The sequence below is a fragment of the Syngnathus scovelli genome, chromosome 13, assembly GCF_024217435.2.
Source record: "Syngnathus scovelli strain Florida chromosome 13, RoL_Ssco_1.2, whole genome shotgun sequence".
Classification (NCBI taxonomy): Eukaryota; Metazoa; Chordata; class Actinopteri; order Syngnathiformes; family Syngnathidae; genus Syngnathus; species Syngnathus scovelli.
In genome coordinates, this window is record NC_090859.1 from 10,115,797 (window position 1) to 10,133,347 (window position 17,551).

Here is a 17,551-nt window from a genome sequence, read left to right on the forward strand (position 1 = left end):
TTGGCTGGCTGCATTGATTGTTGTTGTTGGGTGGGGGAAAAAAATCGCTCAGAATGATTTCTTCGAGAAAGTCAATATGAGAGAAAATGCTCACGTTTGGCCCGGTTGTCACTACGGATGTCGCAATACACTCTTCAAACAAGGCGAGCATATTGCGTGGCCCGGTGCGCTAATGAAGGCGGGTTCAAGGACGGTCATCTCCAAGATTGAGTGTGTATCCTTGCGTGGATGAGCTTTAGCGACACCATACAAAATCTTTTTACTAGCTGTGGATGCGAAGAGGTCACGAGAGCGCTCGCCGGTGCTTCATCACATAGGACTTGATTAAATTGCTTGTTTTTAATGTTACCTTGACATCCGACCTTTCCACTAAAACCCCTTCGCGTAGCTCCTCGTCGTCCTGTCTGGGAGCCCTCATAACAACTCTAATTTACATGGCGATGGGAGCAGCTGGGTACCCCCACCCCACCCCCCACGGTCAAGCAGACACGGACACGAGCTCACAAAGTACTTTATTGCCACAGAAGATCCCATTAGAGGCAGCTCATTAAATTTGTGGCTGTTGGTTTGTTAAACACTTCTGAGGAGGTGCACATGCATGAAGCGCTCACGTGAAGGATAATGACCTTCTGGAAAAACACAGAAATGCTTGTGTTCAGACATTTTGGGAAAAGTATTGATTTTTTAGTTTTTAAGCTTCCTCCTGCTTTCGTCAGCATGCACTTAAAAAAGGGATAACAACATTATTTTTTTGACAGCAATAATATAGTCAAGTCTACATAATGTAGTGATGGCTTGAAAATGACCATTAAGGGTTTTCGGTGAGTCATGCTAATATTTCACAGTTTGTCTAATCCAGTTGAAATTGGATTTAAAAGTAAATTTCCTTTGGGATTAATTATATTTGGAATAATTCATTAGAGTTCATGCTCGCTTAAAGCCTTCATTAAGTACACAGGCATTGTTTACGCTGCATCAGCAAGATGTTCCTGTTTCTATAAAGAATAATTTAAATAATAAAACATTATCTGAATTTATTGAGCTTCTATTACAATCTCAAATTAGTTTATGGCCCCCGTGTCTTTCCCCCTTATTCCTTGCCAAAGATTTGTAGAATCTCAATTGAGTCCTTGGCAGAATCCAGGAATTAGACTTAGCCTGGATGTTGGTGTCACACTCTACATACGCCGCTAAATAGGCTGGCTGGCTTCGCTCATTGTGCAGCACTCATCCTCTATTCTCCTATAATGGCTTTATCTGGCAAAGTGTGTGTGTGTGTGTCTGTGTTTATACGAGTGCAGAGAATAAAGGGAAACGTGTGTCTGCGAGATAAGCAGCAGTGTTTTGGCGCTTGTCGAGAGCAGCCCCCTTCTGTGTTGAACTGGGCCACGCACCTCAGGCTCCCCCCAGCATTGTGCGATAACCTTAATGATAAAAAATGAACTTTCCTTCACCGGAGTGTGAGCCGGCAGATATGATATTGTTGGATTTGAAAAAAGGAGATTGTAAAAAAATCATATTCTGGCGTGTGAACATGTTAATACAGTTGTTGAATATAATCTAATATAAAATAACGTGTGGGGGAAGCATTTGCATCTTGTATATGACAGCATATGTCGAGATAATAGATTATAATGCAGAGTAATTATGGTTACAGGGTCATACATCAAACCTTCCCCACACAGCAAATTAACTTCCCCGCTGTGTCGGTTTTGCTCTGAAATTAGATTAGTTATCACTTAATGGCCACATCTGAGTAGCCGCTTGTAACGCTGCCACGCACGACAGGCAGCTGGCCGTGTTGTCACGACATATCGTCGTGACTGTCCGCCAACAAAAAAATCGTTGCTGTTGATTTAACGGCCGTCTATATATTTCCTTCGCAGAGGTCCTTCCGTTCCTTCAGCAATGACGACCGCCACGTCATGGCCAAGCACTCCACCATCTACCCGACCTCTTGCGAATTGGTGGCGGTTCAGACGTTGGTGTCCAACGTGGAGTGCGCCCTCAAACACGTCTCGGACTGGCTGGATCAGGCGAGCTCGGAGGCACTCGGTCAACTCGACAGCCAAGCGGCGGACGCCACCGAGGATGACGAGGAAGCTGAAGGGTCCGCCGAAGGCCGCCGGTGAGGATCATATTTCCCGCAGAGTGACTGGAATCCCCCCCAAAATAAAAATAATTCTGATCTTATCGCAAAATAACTTTCTTCAAGGGAGTCCACCAGCGGTCGAGTGTTATGCGGAGTGATGAGAATCGGCTTGGTTGCGAAAGGCCTCCTCATAAAAGGTGACATGGACCTGGAGCTGGTCTTGTTGTGCAGCGACAAACCCACACAGACACTCTTGGACTCGGTCTGTCACAACTTACCCGGGCAACTAGAGGTGAGCAAAAAAAAAAAAAAAATGTAAGTGTAATTACCTCATTTGCGTTCTGTTGCTAACCAAAACAGCAGCAAGTGAAATGTCTATCTGAGAAGTCAAAGGTTGTATTTCATTTTAAAAGTTATGATCCTACAAAATAGCAACCATAAAATCACGCATCAAAAGTAAGTAAACATTCTTTAATGTCTGTAAAAGAATATTGCGAGCTAGCATAAAATACGGTTAGCAATTTATTAAAGACACTCCCTTCAACTTGATGTGATATCGCAGCAATTATCCAATAAATCAATTACGTCCGTGCCTCTACTCGTTAGTTTTATTCGAGAGGTAAGCGGGGATGATGGCGAGCGCATATGTGTAAGAACGTGCGGCGTAATTTCCCGCCTCGCTTCAGTGACTTCCACTTCCTGATTTTCTCATTTAAGTCAAATTGAATTTCGATGGGCTCGTGGCTGCTACTCACTTAAAGTCTTGCTTGCTTCTAATCCGAGGAAGATATTTTACTGATTGATGTGTGCTCATTAAAACGGTTTGAAGTTAAAAAAAAATCCCCAAATTCAAAGCCTGAGGAGAAAGTATTGTAGACTCCATTTTACAAAGACATCACTGAGATTCTTTTGACTCTTCCGCTTCGTGTGACCTCGATCTCTGACCACCCACTTTATTTCCGCCTGACACATGACAGAAGCTGACAGAGGAGAAATACGAGGTCACAAGCTCCCCGCCCGAGGCGGCCATCGTGGTACGGACTACGACGGAGCCCAAACTCGCACTGAAGATCACACTCACTTCCCCGGCCATGAGAGATGATGATGAGGAGGAGGAAGAGGAGGAGGAGGAGGAGGAGGGGGAAGAAGCGGAGGAGCATGAGGAGTTACCTGGGGAGGGGGCTGAAGAGGTGGCGGAGGAAGAGGAGGAGCAGGAGAAGAGGAACGGCCACGGTAGGAGAACAAATTTTTTTTTTGTGTGATTGTCGCTCTCCACTCCCCCCCAAACAATTCACGGGAAGGTGGTTCTAATTGGTTGCGGGACGTGGGCGAGGGAAGCCAGCAAAGCCAGAGCGGCGGAATCAATAACCGAGCAGTAGCGAGCTCGCCATCCATCGTGCGGCTCTCGTCCAAGCAGACATTAAGAGATGACGCACACAAGTACCACCCGCCGCCCGCCGGATCAACAAGAGCGCTTACGGATTTGCTCACAAGCACGTGCGGCACTCTTGAAACCACATACGTGACATTTGATTTTGTGTCGTTTACAAACAAGCCTGTCAGCATCAAACGAGCACTTAAGTACTTTGGAATCAAAATGCTTTTATTCTTTTTTTTTTTTATTTATTAGTGTTCATAGTCCAGCTCTCACTTTTTCTATATTATTATTTGGACCAGTCAAGTCAAATGAAAAATGTTAAAAACTTTGCTAGAAGTTGCTTATTTTGAGCCAATTTTTTTTTGGGGCGTTCCAAATCACATGACCTCACGTCACTCGATTTTCAGGATCCCACTGCCCTTTTTTTATCTGAGGTGCAGCTGTCGCCTTTGTTTGCTCACGAACGTGATGAGAGATGAGCAGCTGGCAGAGAATAAGAAAAGCAGTCTGGGATCGAGGAACCAAGCTCCTAATGATCCACATCTGAGCCGTCCCATGTGGGATGGACCTTGACATACAGCTTTATACATCTCACTGAAGCAAACACACACACACACGCACAGAAAAGCCGGCCTGCTATAATGGCCAGATGAGTTCACAGATAACACACTTGTGCTTCTTCTATATCGACGATAGCGGTTGACATTTGCGCTTAATACCTCTTGAGGAAAGGCTTTGGAAGGGATGAAGAAAAACATTTATTTCAGCATGTTTTGCACAGAAACCTTCTATGGACCTCCCCCCCTCCCCCCACCTAACTCATTCATATACGGCTGTGTTGGATTCGAGCTCTTCCTCCTTCAATACAGAAGCATAAGAATGAGACGAGCCTCGCTAACCTTCACCCTGCTGTGGTCCATCCTTAGTTGATTGGGCGCTCACTCAGAGGACTATTTTGACTCCTGCCTGATGAGAACCGGATCAAAATACTTTTTAAAAGCAGTACACAATGGAGGGATTTGATTTACCTTGCCGTCAAGATGCATAGTAAATCAAATACTCCTGAGGTGTGTGTTTAGGGGGGGGGGGGGGTCTCCTAAAGTTCTCTCATTTCACCGACTTGTCAGCTGCTCCATGTACGGAAAGCAAGTGACTCTTCAATAGCGTGTTTTTTCAACGTGGAGGACGATCAGCGCATCTTGATGGCGAGCTGATCCGTGTTGAAAAAGACACGCTATTCGAATAGTGCGCTTCCCATGTGCCGATTGTAGAACACGCTTCTACGGTACATGGAGCGACCCCGATGGCATGACGAAGCGCCGGCGGGAGCAAACGTTCCCGTCCGTGCGTGTCTGCGTGCACTCACACGGGAAATTGTTGCGTCTGCACGCATTCACGTACAAGACTGGATTGAAGCACACATGCTCAGCTGTGATGTGTGTGTGTATGTGTGTGTTTTACGTTTTGGGTTGTTATTGTTTCGTGGCAGTGTTGGGTGCTGCCGCGCAAAGAGTGGAGGCTGAGGAGGAGGAGGAGGAAGAGGGAGAGGTGCTGGATAGACACAGATGTCTGTTGGCCCTGGCAGCGCTACGACACGCCAAGTGGTTCCAGGTCGGCACCCGCTCACTTCCTGTCGTCCTGCCCGATGCTCTTTGTAGCCTGACGATTGACTGACAGCACTAAAAATGCCGAATTTTAAAAGGATATGAGTCACCGACACTTTAGCGGTTCTCCGTGCATCAAAAGTGACCCTAAAATAAATATCGTAAGGCTACAAAGGCTATTGTGGACTTTTTTTCTTTTTGCTATTTTGTGAACCTGCCTGCCCTGTATCATGTCAATTCCTCCCTTTTAAAACCCTTCCCACACCAGTCCTCCTTACTCACACACTGACCAAAAATACAAAAAAAAAAAATGCTTCATCCGACAAATTCCGGAGTTTAGGCACTTTGGATCATTTTCGGTACGATGACAACTTCCTCTGTATTCATTTTCTTCCCGATCCCTATTGTTCCACTGTTCCCTTTATCCCTTTTCTGTCGCTCTCAGGCTCGAGTGAACGGACTCAAGTCCTGCGTTATCGTTCTCAGGATACTTAGAGACATGTGCAATAGACAACCCGCCTGGGAGCCGCTTAACGGATGGGTAAGTCTGTGTGATACAATTTTTACTTGCATTAAATTGGGCTGTCACTATCAAAGATTTTTTACAATCGATTATTCTATCTATTATTCCATCAATTAATTGAATAATCGTATACAATTTTATTTGCATTTGCATTCAAGTCACTATCAAATATTTATTTGCAATTGATTATTCCATCTATTACTCCATCGATTAATCGAATATTCTGATACAATTTTAATTGCATTAGAAATATTTTCCCTGATTACTAAACGATTACTTGATGAATAAAATATGAGGCAATTAATTTGATAATTGATTTTTTTGTCGATTAATCGATTTATTTTGACACGTGATTCAAATTGCGGATTTACATAATTGAATGCATTTTTTTTTTTTTTTTTCTTTATTGCACTCTTTGGCAGCCCTTGGAACTGATCTGCGAGAAGGCCATCGCCACCTGCAACAGGCCTCTCGGGGCAGGCGAGGCCTTGCGCCGGGTCATGGAGTGCCTCGCCTCGGGCATTCTCCTACCAGGTCTGAGTCAGCGCTCGCATGAGTTGCGTGTTTGTCCACAAGTCAGGCCACGTCGCTTATGTCGGGTTTTGTCATTTCCACCAGGCGGTCCGGGTTTACGCGACCCGTGCGAGAAAGAGCCCACAAACACGTTAGCCAACATGACGGATGAGCAAGCGGAGGCCATTACCTTTAGCGCACAGGTAACACACATAGCATCATGAATGCTAACTTTGAGCTGTCAGTTTAAGCAGCCGCATCATCTTCCAACATCCACCGTCAAAATTCTTTCCATCTATCCGTGTGGTGTCATGTCCTCCTTGACACGCACGTTGGACTGAGTCAAGCAGCAGCTTTCCCAACTGGCGCGGCTCAGCGAATCCCGCCGTTCATTTTCCTTTGAAGGCAACTCGAACGAGGATGGAATGTCAATGGGGATAATTGTATTTGGAGCAGATACAAGCGCCGATAGAAGAGAGGAAGCTGCTTTACTCTGCTCTGTCAATTGGGCGACACAGAGTCTCATGAATATCCCGGACACTCCAGCTCCCTAATGGCTTCACATTAGCAGGCCATCACGCTCCCGCCTCATCGTTTGCGTGGGTCGACAATCTGGACTGTTGATTGAATGACATGCACTGATTAGGGAAATATTACTTCATGCTTAGTGTCATTGACCAATCAAGGCTATCCTATTTGTTTTAAAGGAGCTTATAGCTGGAGTTCAACAAAGCAAGACACTAAGACAACAAAGTTCATACAAATTGCAGCGTACAGCCGATGCATGCGGGTTGAAGTATCTTTTCATCTTCTTTCAATTTGTGCTTGACAGCGTGCTCTCAGGCTCATGGCGTTTGGGCAGATCTGCAAAGTGCTGGAGATGGAGCCGCTTCCCTCAAATAAATCTTTGCAGAAATACTCTTGGTGCGACAAAGAAGGTTTGTGGGAGATAGTCTGGTTTTCACATTCTTGTATTCGGGCTGTAATGTACCGAGGTGAGCCGGGTCGCACTCAGGGATTCCACAGTGATGGATCTCAAACATGACCTTTTGGACCCCACACAGCTCTGACATGATCATTATTGTGGTCAGGCGTTATATTTGTGTGGCGTTCCTGTGTGGATGTACTTAATCATAGTTTTGTCAGTTTACAACTCGACACAAAATCTCGTGTAGTGAATGATTCTGCTCTCCCTTCAGGCTTGGGTCTGAAAAGGCCGTACGACGAGGGAATGATGGACGACAAGGAGCTCATCAAGAAGATGAAGAGGAACCTTAGGCGAGGTGTGCAAAGGAAGACAAAGACATCACTCCTGCTTTTATTTATTGATTAATTTTCATTCATTTATTTGTGATTATTTTATTTCTTTATTTGCATTTTTTTTTTTTTTTTTTTTTTTTTTATTTGCAAATGACTTCAGTTAAATCCTCTGGTAGAGATGCTCGATTTTGAAGGGAAAAAAAACACTAATCACGATTATTTTGGTCATAATTAAAATTATGATTATTTAAAATAATAATATTATTATTAATATTTTGGTTCAAAAAAGAAAAATATTTCAATGTAAAAAATATTAAGTCAAATTGAATTATTTGAGACACTATCTCAAATCTATACAGTTTAATCTTTTAAAATAATCGATTTGCGATTAAGCCAATTTTATAATCGTAATTGAATTCCGATTAATTGCACAGTCCTATCTAACCCTCTGGCAGCACAGCACTTTTCTCCCAACAAAAACACAACACAAACAAAAAGCCATTGAAGATTTTCTCCCGTCCCTCTGCCTGTCAGCCTCTCTCCCATTTTTAGCCATCTTACATCTCTCGCATGCCGATCAATACTATCGATCGCCAACGTTTTACCAGGCCACTCTAGCATCCCTGTGTCTTTCTTCTTTCAAGGAGAAGATGAACCACTCGCGATGGAGGCAGACAGCCTCTTTTATTTTCAGCCACTGGCGAGAAAAGAGATTACTTTGAACGTTTTGGCAAAAGAAGTTGCACAGATATGCTCGCCTTGCTACATAATAGAAGGGAGAATTACAGAGTATTTTTAAAACACACCGTTTTTTCTTTTCCAAAAATCTATAAAATGAAAGATAAAGCGTAACACAAACAAAGCATAATTGATATTTTCACGGCTTTTCTCCCGTCTGCTCAGTCCTCGACAGCAAAGCCATAGACTCCAACCAGCCAATGAACGCCCTGATGCGCTTGAACCAGATCCGTCCCGGCCTGCAATATCGCCTCCTGTCCCAATCGGGCCCGGTTCACGCCCCGGTCTTCACCATGTCCGTAGACCTGGACGGAACCGTTTACGAAGCATCGGGGTCCTCCAAGAAGACCGCCAAGCTTCATGTTGCTGTCAAGGTAGCAAAGTTTTTCACTATTATTGCTCCTAAAAATACCTTCTATGTTTTCGATGCAAATTCTGTGTGTGTGTGTGTATGTGTGTGTGTGGAGGTGGGCAAATCCATGTAATCCTAAAGTAGCCGTGAACAAAAAGGCTCTCCAGAGCAAAGAGCAGGGATAATCCGCTATTTGCTTCATTCCCATAAAAGGCTTTCTCCCCGTCTCTCTGTTTTGTGTTCTCGCCTCCTCTCTCGTTCTCCCCATCACGTGTGATCTCTTCATCAGTAAACACAATCACCCTGCGGGTCAGAAAAAATGTCATTTTCTCTTTTCGCTGCTCAAATGCTGCCATGTTGATGCCAATGCTTTTGGTGAAAATGCTAGCTAACCAACATGGACATTTTTCATGTCATACACAAAGTAATGCCCTTTGTTAGCTTTTGTTGTTTTTGTCAAATAGCTCTTTGAGGTCACAGTTGTCTTCGCTTCTGCAGGTTCTCCAGGCGATGGGCTACCCGACGGGTTTTGACTCAGATTTGGACCCCATGAGCTCGGACGAGAAGTCTGACGGCGAAGGCAAGAGCGAGACGTCCTCGCACACGAGCAATAACGCAACACACTCCTCAGACGGCTCCAACACGCTGGAGGTGGGCCTTCGAAACAAAACAAGCAAAAAACAATTTGGAGCTCCTCAAGGCAATCACAAATATTTCTCCGGATATTGTTCAGGTGAGAACTCAGGGCCCCATCCTGACGGCGAGTGGGAAGAACCCTGTCATGGAGCTGAACGAAAAAAGACGAGGCCTCAAGTACGAGCTCATCTCTGAAAGCGGAGGAAGCCACGATAAGCGCTTTGTCATGGAGGTGGGTTCTTCAACCTCACTAGAGGCACATTGATTAATCGATTACTAAATTACTCGACGGTGATTTTTGATAATCGATTAATCATTCAGGCGCATATTGATTAATCGATTAATCATTCAAGCACACTAGGGTACATTGATTAATCCTCAATTAATCGATTACCAAATCGACACTAATTTTTGATAATCGATTAACCATTGACATTTTTAAATTTAAAAGTACCCAAATTGTCCAAACCCTTAGAAGTTCATCTTGTAAATAGTTCCATCTTCTCCAATATCAGAATAATCAGCGGATTAATCGATTATTCAATTAATTGTTAATTGCAGACCTAAAACACATAAAAAAAGATTAAAAGCAAAATATTTACTTATAGGTCACATTGCATGACTCCTTGTGACTATCTCCAAGTAAAAAATGCAATATTCGATTGGCCCACGCAATTTGCCTCTATTTGACTTTTCAAAACAAATGGCCTCAGATGGGGAAAGAAGTCAACGTCACTTGTACTCAGGCTGAATTGGCTAATGAAGTCGTACGCCAAACACACACACACACACACACGCACACAGAGGAACCAACTGTTCTCTAGTGCGGTCAATCAGTCAAGTTTGTTCACGGAGTGAGCCTGCTGTCGGCTAGGCGTGCTGTTTTCTGACATGCCTCGTCGCTCCGTTGCTCTGCTGATTGATTAGCAAGCCGATTCTGACAGCAGGGCATCGCTAAGCAAGTCAGCCTGTTCCGCCAGACCTTGGTTGAGTTGCTGATTGCCGCTAAACACAAGGTTTTGGGGATGAAGTAATAATTTGTTTTGACAGGAAAAAAAATGTTTTAAACCACTCATTCTGTTCTCCCCAGGTGGAAGTAGACGGACAGAAGTTCCGTGGGGCAGGCCCCAACAAAAAGGTAGCAAAGGCCAGCGCTGCTTTGGCCGCGCTGGAAAAACTCTTCTCCGGTCCCAATGCTGCTGCAAACAAGAAAAAGAAGCTGCTGCCTCAGGTCAGGAACACACGAGACTCATTTATCGAGTGTGAATGGTGGTTGGAAATCGCATGAGCGCATCGCAGAGTTGTCGTCGGGACTCTCTAATTAGCAAACACCGGCTCTCTCTTGTGTATGGAAGCTAATTCGGCATGAAATCTCCCGTTCAGACCAAAGGAGCTCTGGCTGCGGCGGCGGCGGCCTCAGCGGTGGCAGCTCAGGTAGCCCGAGGAAGAGGACGAGCCACTCTCGCACGCGGAGCCTTCGTTAGCGCCGCGGCGCCGGGATACGTCACGCCAGGCAAGTTTGATCTGTCAGCCCGAGTCAGGTGCGGAATTTGACCGTTTGCTCGCTTTGTTAACAGGCTTCGGAACGCCGTACGCCTACAGCCCCGCCGCCGCCGCAGCTGCTCCTGCTTACGGTACGTGTCACTTTTGTTTCCTGCCGTTGCAGCGCCCACTTCCTGCTTTTCTCACACACACACACATCCCTCCCCCCACCATGCAGTCTTCACTCAACAGCAAGTGCAATCACCCTAATGGCTCAAAGTTGCTCTCTTCTGGCTTCTCATCTTCCCTTTAAGTTTTTCAACTTTGACCAATTGATTAAATGCTGATCAGGGCTGGAGGCTTTCTGCAATTGTGTGTGTGTGTGTGTGTGTGTGTTTGGCGTGTGATCTGCAAGGAAATGTGCTCTTTGGCTAAGTGTCTGCTCGCCACTTGATATTCAGCCAAGCGCTTCTGTCTGACTTTCCGCTCCTAAAATAAGATCAAATGAGGTGGTATTAATCCCAAAAGGAAATTTGAGTGCTGTGGTAGTTTATTTTCAACAATTATATGACTGAGAAGAAAAGAAGGTATAGGTTGCAGGAACAGGCGCAGTCATCGATTAAATATCGGAATTGCTGATGACGATATGACTTGACTTGAACCACTAGAGGCGCTGTTGAGTCAATCTCAACTAATTTGCTTACCAATTTCAAATCGGCTACGATGACGTTTATTTCAGATCGACTTTAAGAAGGTTGCGCCATGTCGCCTCACACATTTCCATTTTTGACCGTTGGTGAACTAACGAGGCGTGCCCCGCTCGATGATCATCTGAGCTTCTCCCCTACTAGATGGAAGTCGGTCAATACAGCGCTGTATTTAATCAATCTTCCTCTGGACAAAAAAAAAGCTGTGCTGAACTGGCTCTCGCTTTCCTTCCGCTGCTGCGTAACAACTAACTCCCGCTGCTGGCTCCGCCTCCTCATCAAAGCTCTGACGAGTGTGCCTCGTAGTTCACGCCGACGCTGACTCACTCACTCGGAGCTGTGCTCTTCTCATGTCTCCCCTCTAGGTTTGCCCAAGAGAATGCTTCTGTTGCCCGTCATGAAATTACCCACCTACCCCGTCCCCCACTACCACTTTTTTTAAACCAGCAGACATGTAAACCAAACAGGGACACTTTTGGGGAGAGGATTGCAGACTTAAGTTTTCGAAATGTAGAAGTTCTTTTTATTATTGTTATTATTATTACAATCCGCCCATACAAAGGAAAACTAGAGATTTTGAAGTCGAAAACTTTGTACTGTGGACTTGTACTGTGAATTTTTACTTTATTCTCTCATTCTAAATTATATCTGTTATTTGTTCAACAAGGGAGGGGGGGGTTGACTTTTGCAATACGTCACACATATTCTCTGTAAAATGTAAAGATGAGCTATGTGAAGGGATGTATAGGAATAATTCAATCATGTTGAATAAAGTTTTTCCTATAAAAGTGGAAGTCTGAGTTTTTTTTTTATTGCATTCATTGCTTATTGCGCACAGAATTTCAATCGTAATCCCGTGTCATCCATTTTTCGGTGAGCCCAAAGCAAGACGACCATTTGTAAAGCTTTTAGTCAGTCAGATCCGGCGTTGTGAATTCAGCTACACGATCCCATTACCTCCCGTGGAGTCGAACTTGCCAGGTGTCCCGCCGACAGCGCGACTGAGCGTCAGGCTGACAAGTGTGTTCTGATTTTTTTTTTTTTTTTTTTTTTTTTTTTTTTTTTTTGCAGCGGGGGCTCAGGTGATTGTTTCAGATGTATTCAGTGTCAAAAAAAAAAAACAATGTCGAATCACTGGCAGTACAGAATATTTTCGGGATGTGTTTGATGATTGACATTTATTTGACTTTCTCCTTGAAGCCGCTTTCAGTTCTTGTTTGTTTTGAATCTAAATTGGTGTGAATGTCTATTTTTAAATGCTGGCTCCTAACTTCCTATATTAAGCATTTTTCAAAATGTCAGACAATCCCTTCATCATCTCCCATTTATATGCAAACATCATTTAAATGTACCACCTTGCCGGTAATCTCTTTTAGTTTGGTGGAACATTTCCAAAAAAATGCTCGTGTAACCTTCCCAGTGCTTCAAGTCGAAATCTGTATTCAAGACGTGTCACCATTGTGTCTTTTTTTTTTGTGTGTCTCCTTGCAGGCGGTCTTTTCATCGACAATCCCTTCTACCAGCCGCGGACCCTCGCGCCCTTCATCATCCATCTGGGCCCCCAGGATCTCTTCTCTGACTTCTAGAGGAGATGACAGGTTTTTGGACCACCACCAACACCACCTCGTCACACTTCCTGCCTGTTTTTTCTTTTTTTTTTTTTTTTGCCTTTCTATTCTTGCTGCTGCACTCCGATTTCTAAACAGGCAGCGGAACGTGACTGCTCGTCTTCTTTTTTGAAGCGGACGCGTCATGGCGGGTGAGGGTTGGGACGGCGGAGTTACTTTCCCCCCCTAAAGCAATACTTCACGAGAAAAGCGTGAACGAGGCTGGTCTTTCTAGCAATAGCAATACACACAAACTCCTCTCTTCAAGAAGAATGTCCGGCGACTTAACGCGGCGTTGCAATAGCTCGTCTTGATTGTATCCAAAATATGTGTGTGAGTGTGTACATGTGACATATACACAAATATATCGAAAATGCGTGTTGACTATATGACAATGTATGTATGTAAATACATTTTAAAGGATAACTTATTGTTATAAATTATTTTAGGATGATACGGTGAAATGTACCTGTAATAACACACTATAGCTTTCTTCCAATTTTCTATACACAAGCTAATCGTAGGAGAATATTATCGAATATTATCTTTGCTATTATTCCTATTAATCGCCGCTCTTTAGAATAATATTGACGCTCCCTCCCTTCCTTGAAGTTGGTCTGAGCCTATATGCCAAGAGGTGCTCGCTTCTTCTTATCTGCTCATCACACATGCACACACACACACTTTGTGTGAGAAAGCACATGTTCTAAAGTCTCACTGCTGGCAGGGAATGCTTTTTGTGTTTGTTTGTTGTGTGTGTGTGTGTCGTGGGAGCACGTGATCATCTATAAAACATGTAAAGTCAGCTCTGACGGGAATTTGCTCATTCGCCTAAATAAGAAAGAAAAAAAAAAGCACACACAAATGCGTATAATGAGTTGATAGTGGACTAAGTTTTTCGAAAGTTCTGTTGCATCATTAGAGGGGGCCTCTTAACCGAAATACGGTCGGAGTTGGAATTTTTCTCGTTCAGTGGCTGTACTTTGACACTTTCGGAAGACGAGAGGGGATTTAATTGCCGTTTCTTTAGTTTTGCTTTGTCTCGGTGAGCAGCAATTAGATTTCACAACCGGCTTGCTGCTGCTCATTTAACAGTGGGGGAGGTTGGATTTTTTTATGTGTGTCTGTGTGTGTGGGGAATTGAAACTAAAAAGTGTGCTGAATTCAATTTGAAAGCAATCTTGAAAAAATAGCCCTACTCAAATTATTTTTCAGTTTAACAAAAACTATTAAGCTGTTCATTCAGGCTCGATCACAATCCGATAAAAGATTTGAAACAAGGTATGATATAGGGTATTTTTATGACCCCCCTCCCCCAAGGCGATAAACAACAAAGCTACCTCAAGAAGGTCGGATCCGGATTCCAGCCTGCCTTTCATTGACTCTGCAGGTGATAAATGTTCAAAGCTTGGCAGAGGTCTAAATTGGCCCGTTAAAGTAGTACATATTATATTGCTCATTTATGGCATACTTCCAGTCCTGATTTGTATTTCTTCAAATCAATAAGCATGTTCAGGTTTCTGTCATCGGCTAGCTGAGGTTGAGGACAGATCGCACTTTTATCGAGTGGATCCTGACCTTCTCTACCGTTTAAGTCTTTCCCCTCCTGCCTGGGCTCTGGGCTGCGTGCCCCCCCCCCATCCCCATGCCCCCCCTCCAGATGGCCTATATTAATGAGGTAGACAGTGAGCAACCTCCTCATTTCCCTCCAGACTCCACAGTCTCACGGTAGCAGTCACCCTGGCTACGCATGCACACTAATATATATATGCGCACTGAATTTTTATATATATATATATATATATATATATATATATATATATATATATATATATATATATATATATATATATATATATATATATATATATATATATATATATGTATATGTATATATATATATGTGTCTATATATTAGGAATGGGATGAGAAGGGATGGAAGATAAGATTTTTGATGAATTTCTAATATAAAATAATAAAATATAAATTAATTTAGAGATATAAAATAAGAAATAAATTTAAATATATATAAATTATATAATGTAAAATATTTTTTGGGGGGGTAAAAAAAAAAAATTCTCCATGAAGTATTTTTAGGAGATCTGCTATATTAACTCAGTTGTGGGTCTCATAAAGCATGCAATTGTAGAATTTCTAATATAAAATAATAAAATATAAATTAATTAATAAATATAAAATAATAAATCAATTTAAATATATAAATTATATAATGTAAAATATTTTTTGTGGGTAAAAAAAAAAACATTGTGGGTTGTCGATCACAACTGTGAAGTACTTTTAGGAGATCTGCTATATTAACTCAGTTGTTGCAAGCTAAAAAAGAAAATGGATGACGGGCTGTGCGAGGATGGGAAATGTCCACTGTCTCAACGGGCTCCAAAACCTACTGAACCAGTTGAATGTAAATTTCAAATACAGGGGACTCATTGGCTCATGAAATATTTCTGTTTTCAAATTTTTTAAAATGGGTCACAGTCTGACAGTAATGTGCAAATGCAGCCACTGACTGAAAAATAGCGCACAAGCTTGTTGTCTGCAAGCCACCGAGCGTATTCCGACTCCTGCAGGCCAGCACAGATAGATCACAAATAGATCCGGCATCGAGTTTCTTCTGCGCATCTGACCAGAATAACTGCGGATCATATCATTTTCCCCGTGTGTGTATGCGAGAGTCCTGCACACACACACATTCATGTAGCCACACACATGAAGCATGTTGTTGCATACATACCTGCTGGTCAAGGTTCAACACGGTACCGCTGAAGGATGGAAGATTTACTTTGGGAATGTACACAATGTTGTTCTCGTGATTGTAGAGTAGAATGTATTTACTGCTCGAGTAAACCAACATAATAATATGGACTATATATGGACACATGCATATATCTGCTATACATTTTGAAATGTTTTGGGCGCATCATGATTCTTTCCTTGAGTTTTTATTTCTAATATTTTGACAAATATTGTGTCTTATTGATTCTGTAAATATTTTTTTGTTTTTAAATGAGCTTTTGACACTAATCATTTTCTGATGCTGCCTATGAAAGGACAAAGCGATATTTAATCTTCACAGTCTACTTAAGTCATGGAAGTGCGCTGTAGGAGACGAAAGGACAACACGATGGAGGTGATGCCAATGTGCTGTGTTCACTGTTTGGTAGCAAAACGTTCACAGCAGTGCTGCTTTGCATTTCACTTCATTTATGCCTCTGGGAGAGAAGAATAAAAAGCAAAAGTGCTGAATCATTCAATATGCCGACTAGTGTACTAATTTTCGACTAATTGGTTTCACAAAGCAACAATATTCTAAAATATATATTTGCACAATAAATGTGATTTTGATTATATTGACCATATTTAATCTATTAAATTGAATTAATTTTGTTTTTTTAAATATTTGTTTGGATATGCAAAATCACCCCTCAAAAAAAAAAAAAAAATGGTGTGCTGCTGTTTTGGTTAGCAACAGAGTCCAAACGTTATTGAATTAGTGTTATTTTTGCATCTGATGATATTTCAAGAAGCCACCATGGAAACTCGCATAAGCTTGCCAACTATTAGCCACATATAGCACAAAAACATCAGATAAACACATCCAATCCCCTCGCTTGTTTTATTAGCGCATCGTATTAGTTTTTCTTTTTTAGCACCATGTGTCAAATATCATTTAATGAACATTTGCAATGCTTCCAGCCAACAAATGTCAACGATGTGACATATGCGAGTGATAGTAGGTTTTTATGATGGTACTCTATAATCAGAGCCAAGGTTGTCGTTCATAATTGGCACATGGCCATAATCTCATACAAGTGTACAGAAATATGAGCTGTCAATCATCTGCAACCTTGATGATGTAATTCTAATTGCTACTTTTAAATACATTGGACATAAACACAGAGCGTACCACAATACTCCAAAATTGTCTCTGCTCCATAAGAATGTCAGGTCTGCCTCGTTGTCATATTCCCTCCCCAGTCAGGTATGTCCACCCTAATGTGGAAAAGCCACCAGCTATGCTCTAGGACATACGATCCACGTTGACCCCCCACCCCCCGAACAGCAATAAGGAAACTCTTGGCCCTGTGACAAAATTGACCCGGTTTCACTTGCAATCGTTAACAGCTCATCATTTTAGAACGACAACTGTGGGGACCGGCCTTTCTGAAGGTAACACAATCATTGTGTCGGGATGTGGCTAAAACTGCCAAATGTAAAAAAAAAAAAAAAAAAATTATAAAAAAGTGGTACAATCACATCAATAATAATAATAATATTGTTTTTATGTTGTAATATTAAGAGGTTTAAACTTGTTCTTCAAATGTACTGATTTTTTTCCTATGGGAAAAAATAATTGCGCTGCCAGACCAAGCCTTATATCATCCATTTAAAATACTACTTGAAAATATATTGACAAAAAAAAAAAAAAAAAAACCCGTTAGAAAGTCGCGTCGGATCCAAGCGAGTAAAATGGGGATTTAGTTGTATTAAGCGCAAACTGATCCCATTTCTTCTCCCTTCTTTCTGTCAACTGCAGAGGACATTCTTTGCAAGCATGTTAATTGTCTGGGTGCGCAATTTAAATGTGTGTGATAATTGGTATGCGTCTGGATGGATATTTTAGGTATGACTATTAGAGCA

At 42.5% G+C, this 17,551-nt stretch overlaps 1 protein-coding gene across 4 annotated transcripts in view; it reads left to right on the plus strand.

The window, feature by feature from the left end:
* Window positions 1–16,164, plus strand: part of strbp (spermatid perinuclear RNA binding protein) — a 39,235-nt gene extending 23,071 nt beyond the window's left edge. For 3 of the 4 annotated variants that reach the window (XM_049739037.2, XM_049739036.2, XM_049739035.2), the window contains 16 exons: window positions 1,887–2,128; window positions 2,216–2,384; window positions 3,070–3,325; window positions 4,960–5,081; window positions 5,520–5,615; window positions 6,020–6,131; window positions 6,216–6,313; window positions 6,943–7,048; window positions 7,310–7,393; window positions 8,274–8,482; window positions 8,959–9,111; window positions 9,194–9,328; window positions 10,187–10,327; window positions 10,480–10,609; window positions 10,674–10,730; window positions 12,777–16,164. In XM_049739037.2, coding sequence (XP_049594994.1) covers window positions 1,887–2,128; window positions 2,216–2,384; window positions 3,070–3,325; window positions 4,960–5,081; window positions 5,520–5,615; window positions 6,020–6,131; window positions 6,216–6,313; window positions 6,943–7,048; window positions 7,310–7,393; window positions 8,274–8,482; window positions 8,959–9,111; window positions 9,194–9,328; window positions 10,187–10,327; window positions 10,480–10,609; window positions 10,674–10,730; window positions 12,777–12,871 — 2,205 coding nt within the window. In that variant the 3' untranslated portion in view covers window positions 12,872–16,164. Of the gene's footprint in view, window positions 1–1,886; window positions 2,129–2,215; window positions 2,385–3,069; window positions 3,326–4,959; window positions 5,082–5,519; window positions 5,616–6,019; window positions 6,132–6,215; window positions 6,314–6,942; window positions 7,049–7,309; window positions 7,394–8,273; window positions 8,483–8,958; window positions 9,112–9,193; window positions 9,329–10,186; window positions 10,328–10,479; window positions 10,610–10,673; window positions 10,731–11,650; window positions 12,080–12,776 lie in introns of those variants that run through there. The other variant, XM_049739039.1, reaches the window with a different exon arrangement.
* Window positions 16,165–17,551: the final 1,387 nt, after the last annotated feature.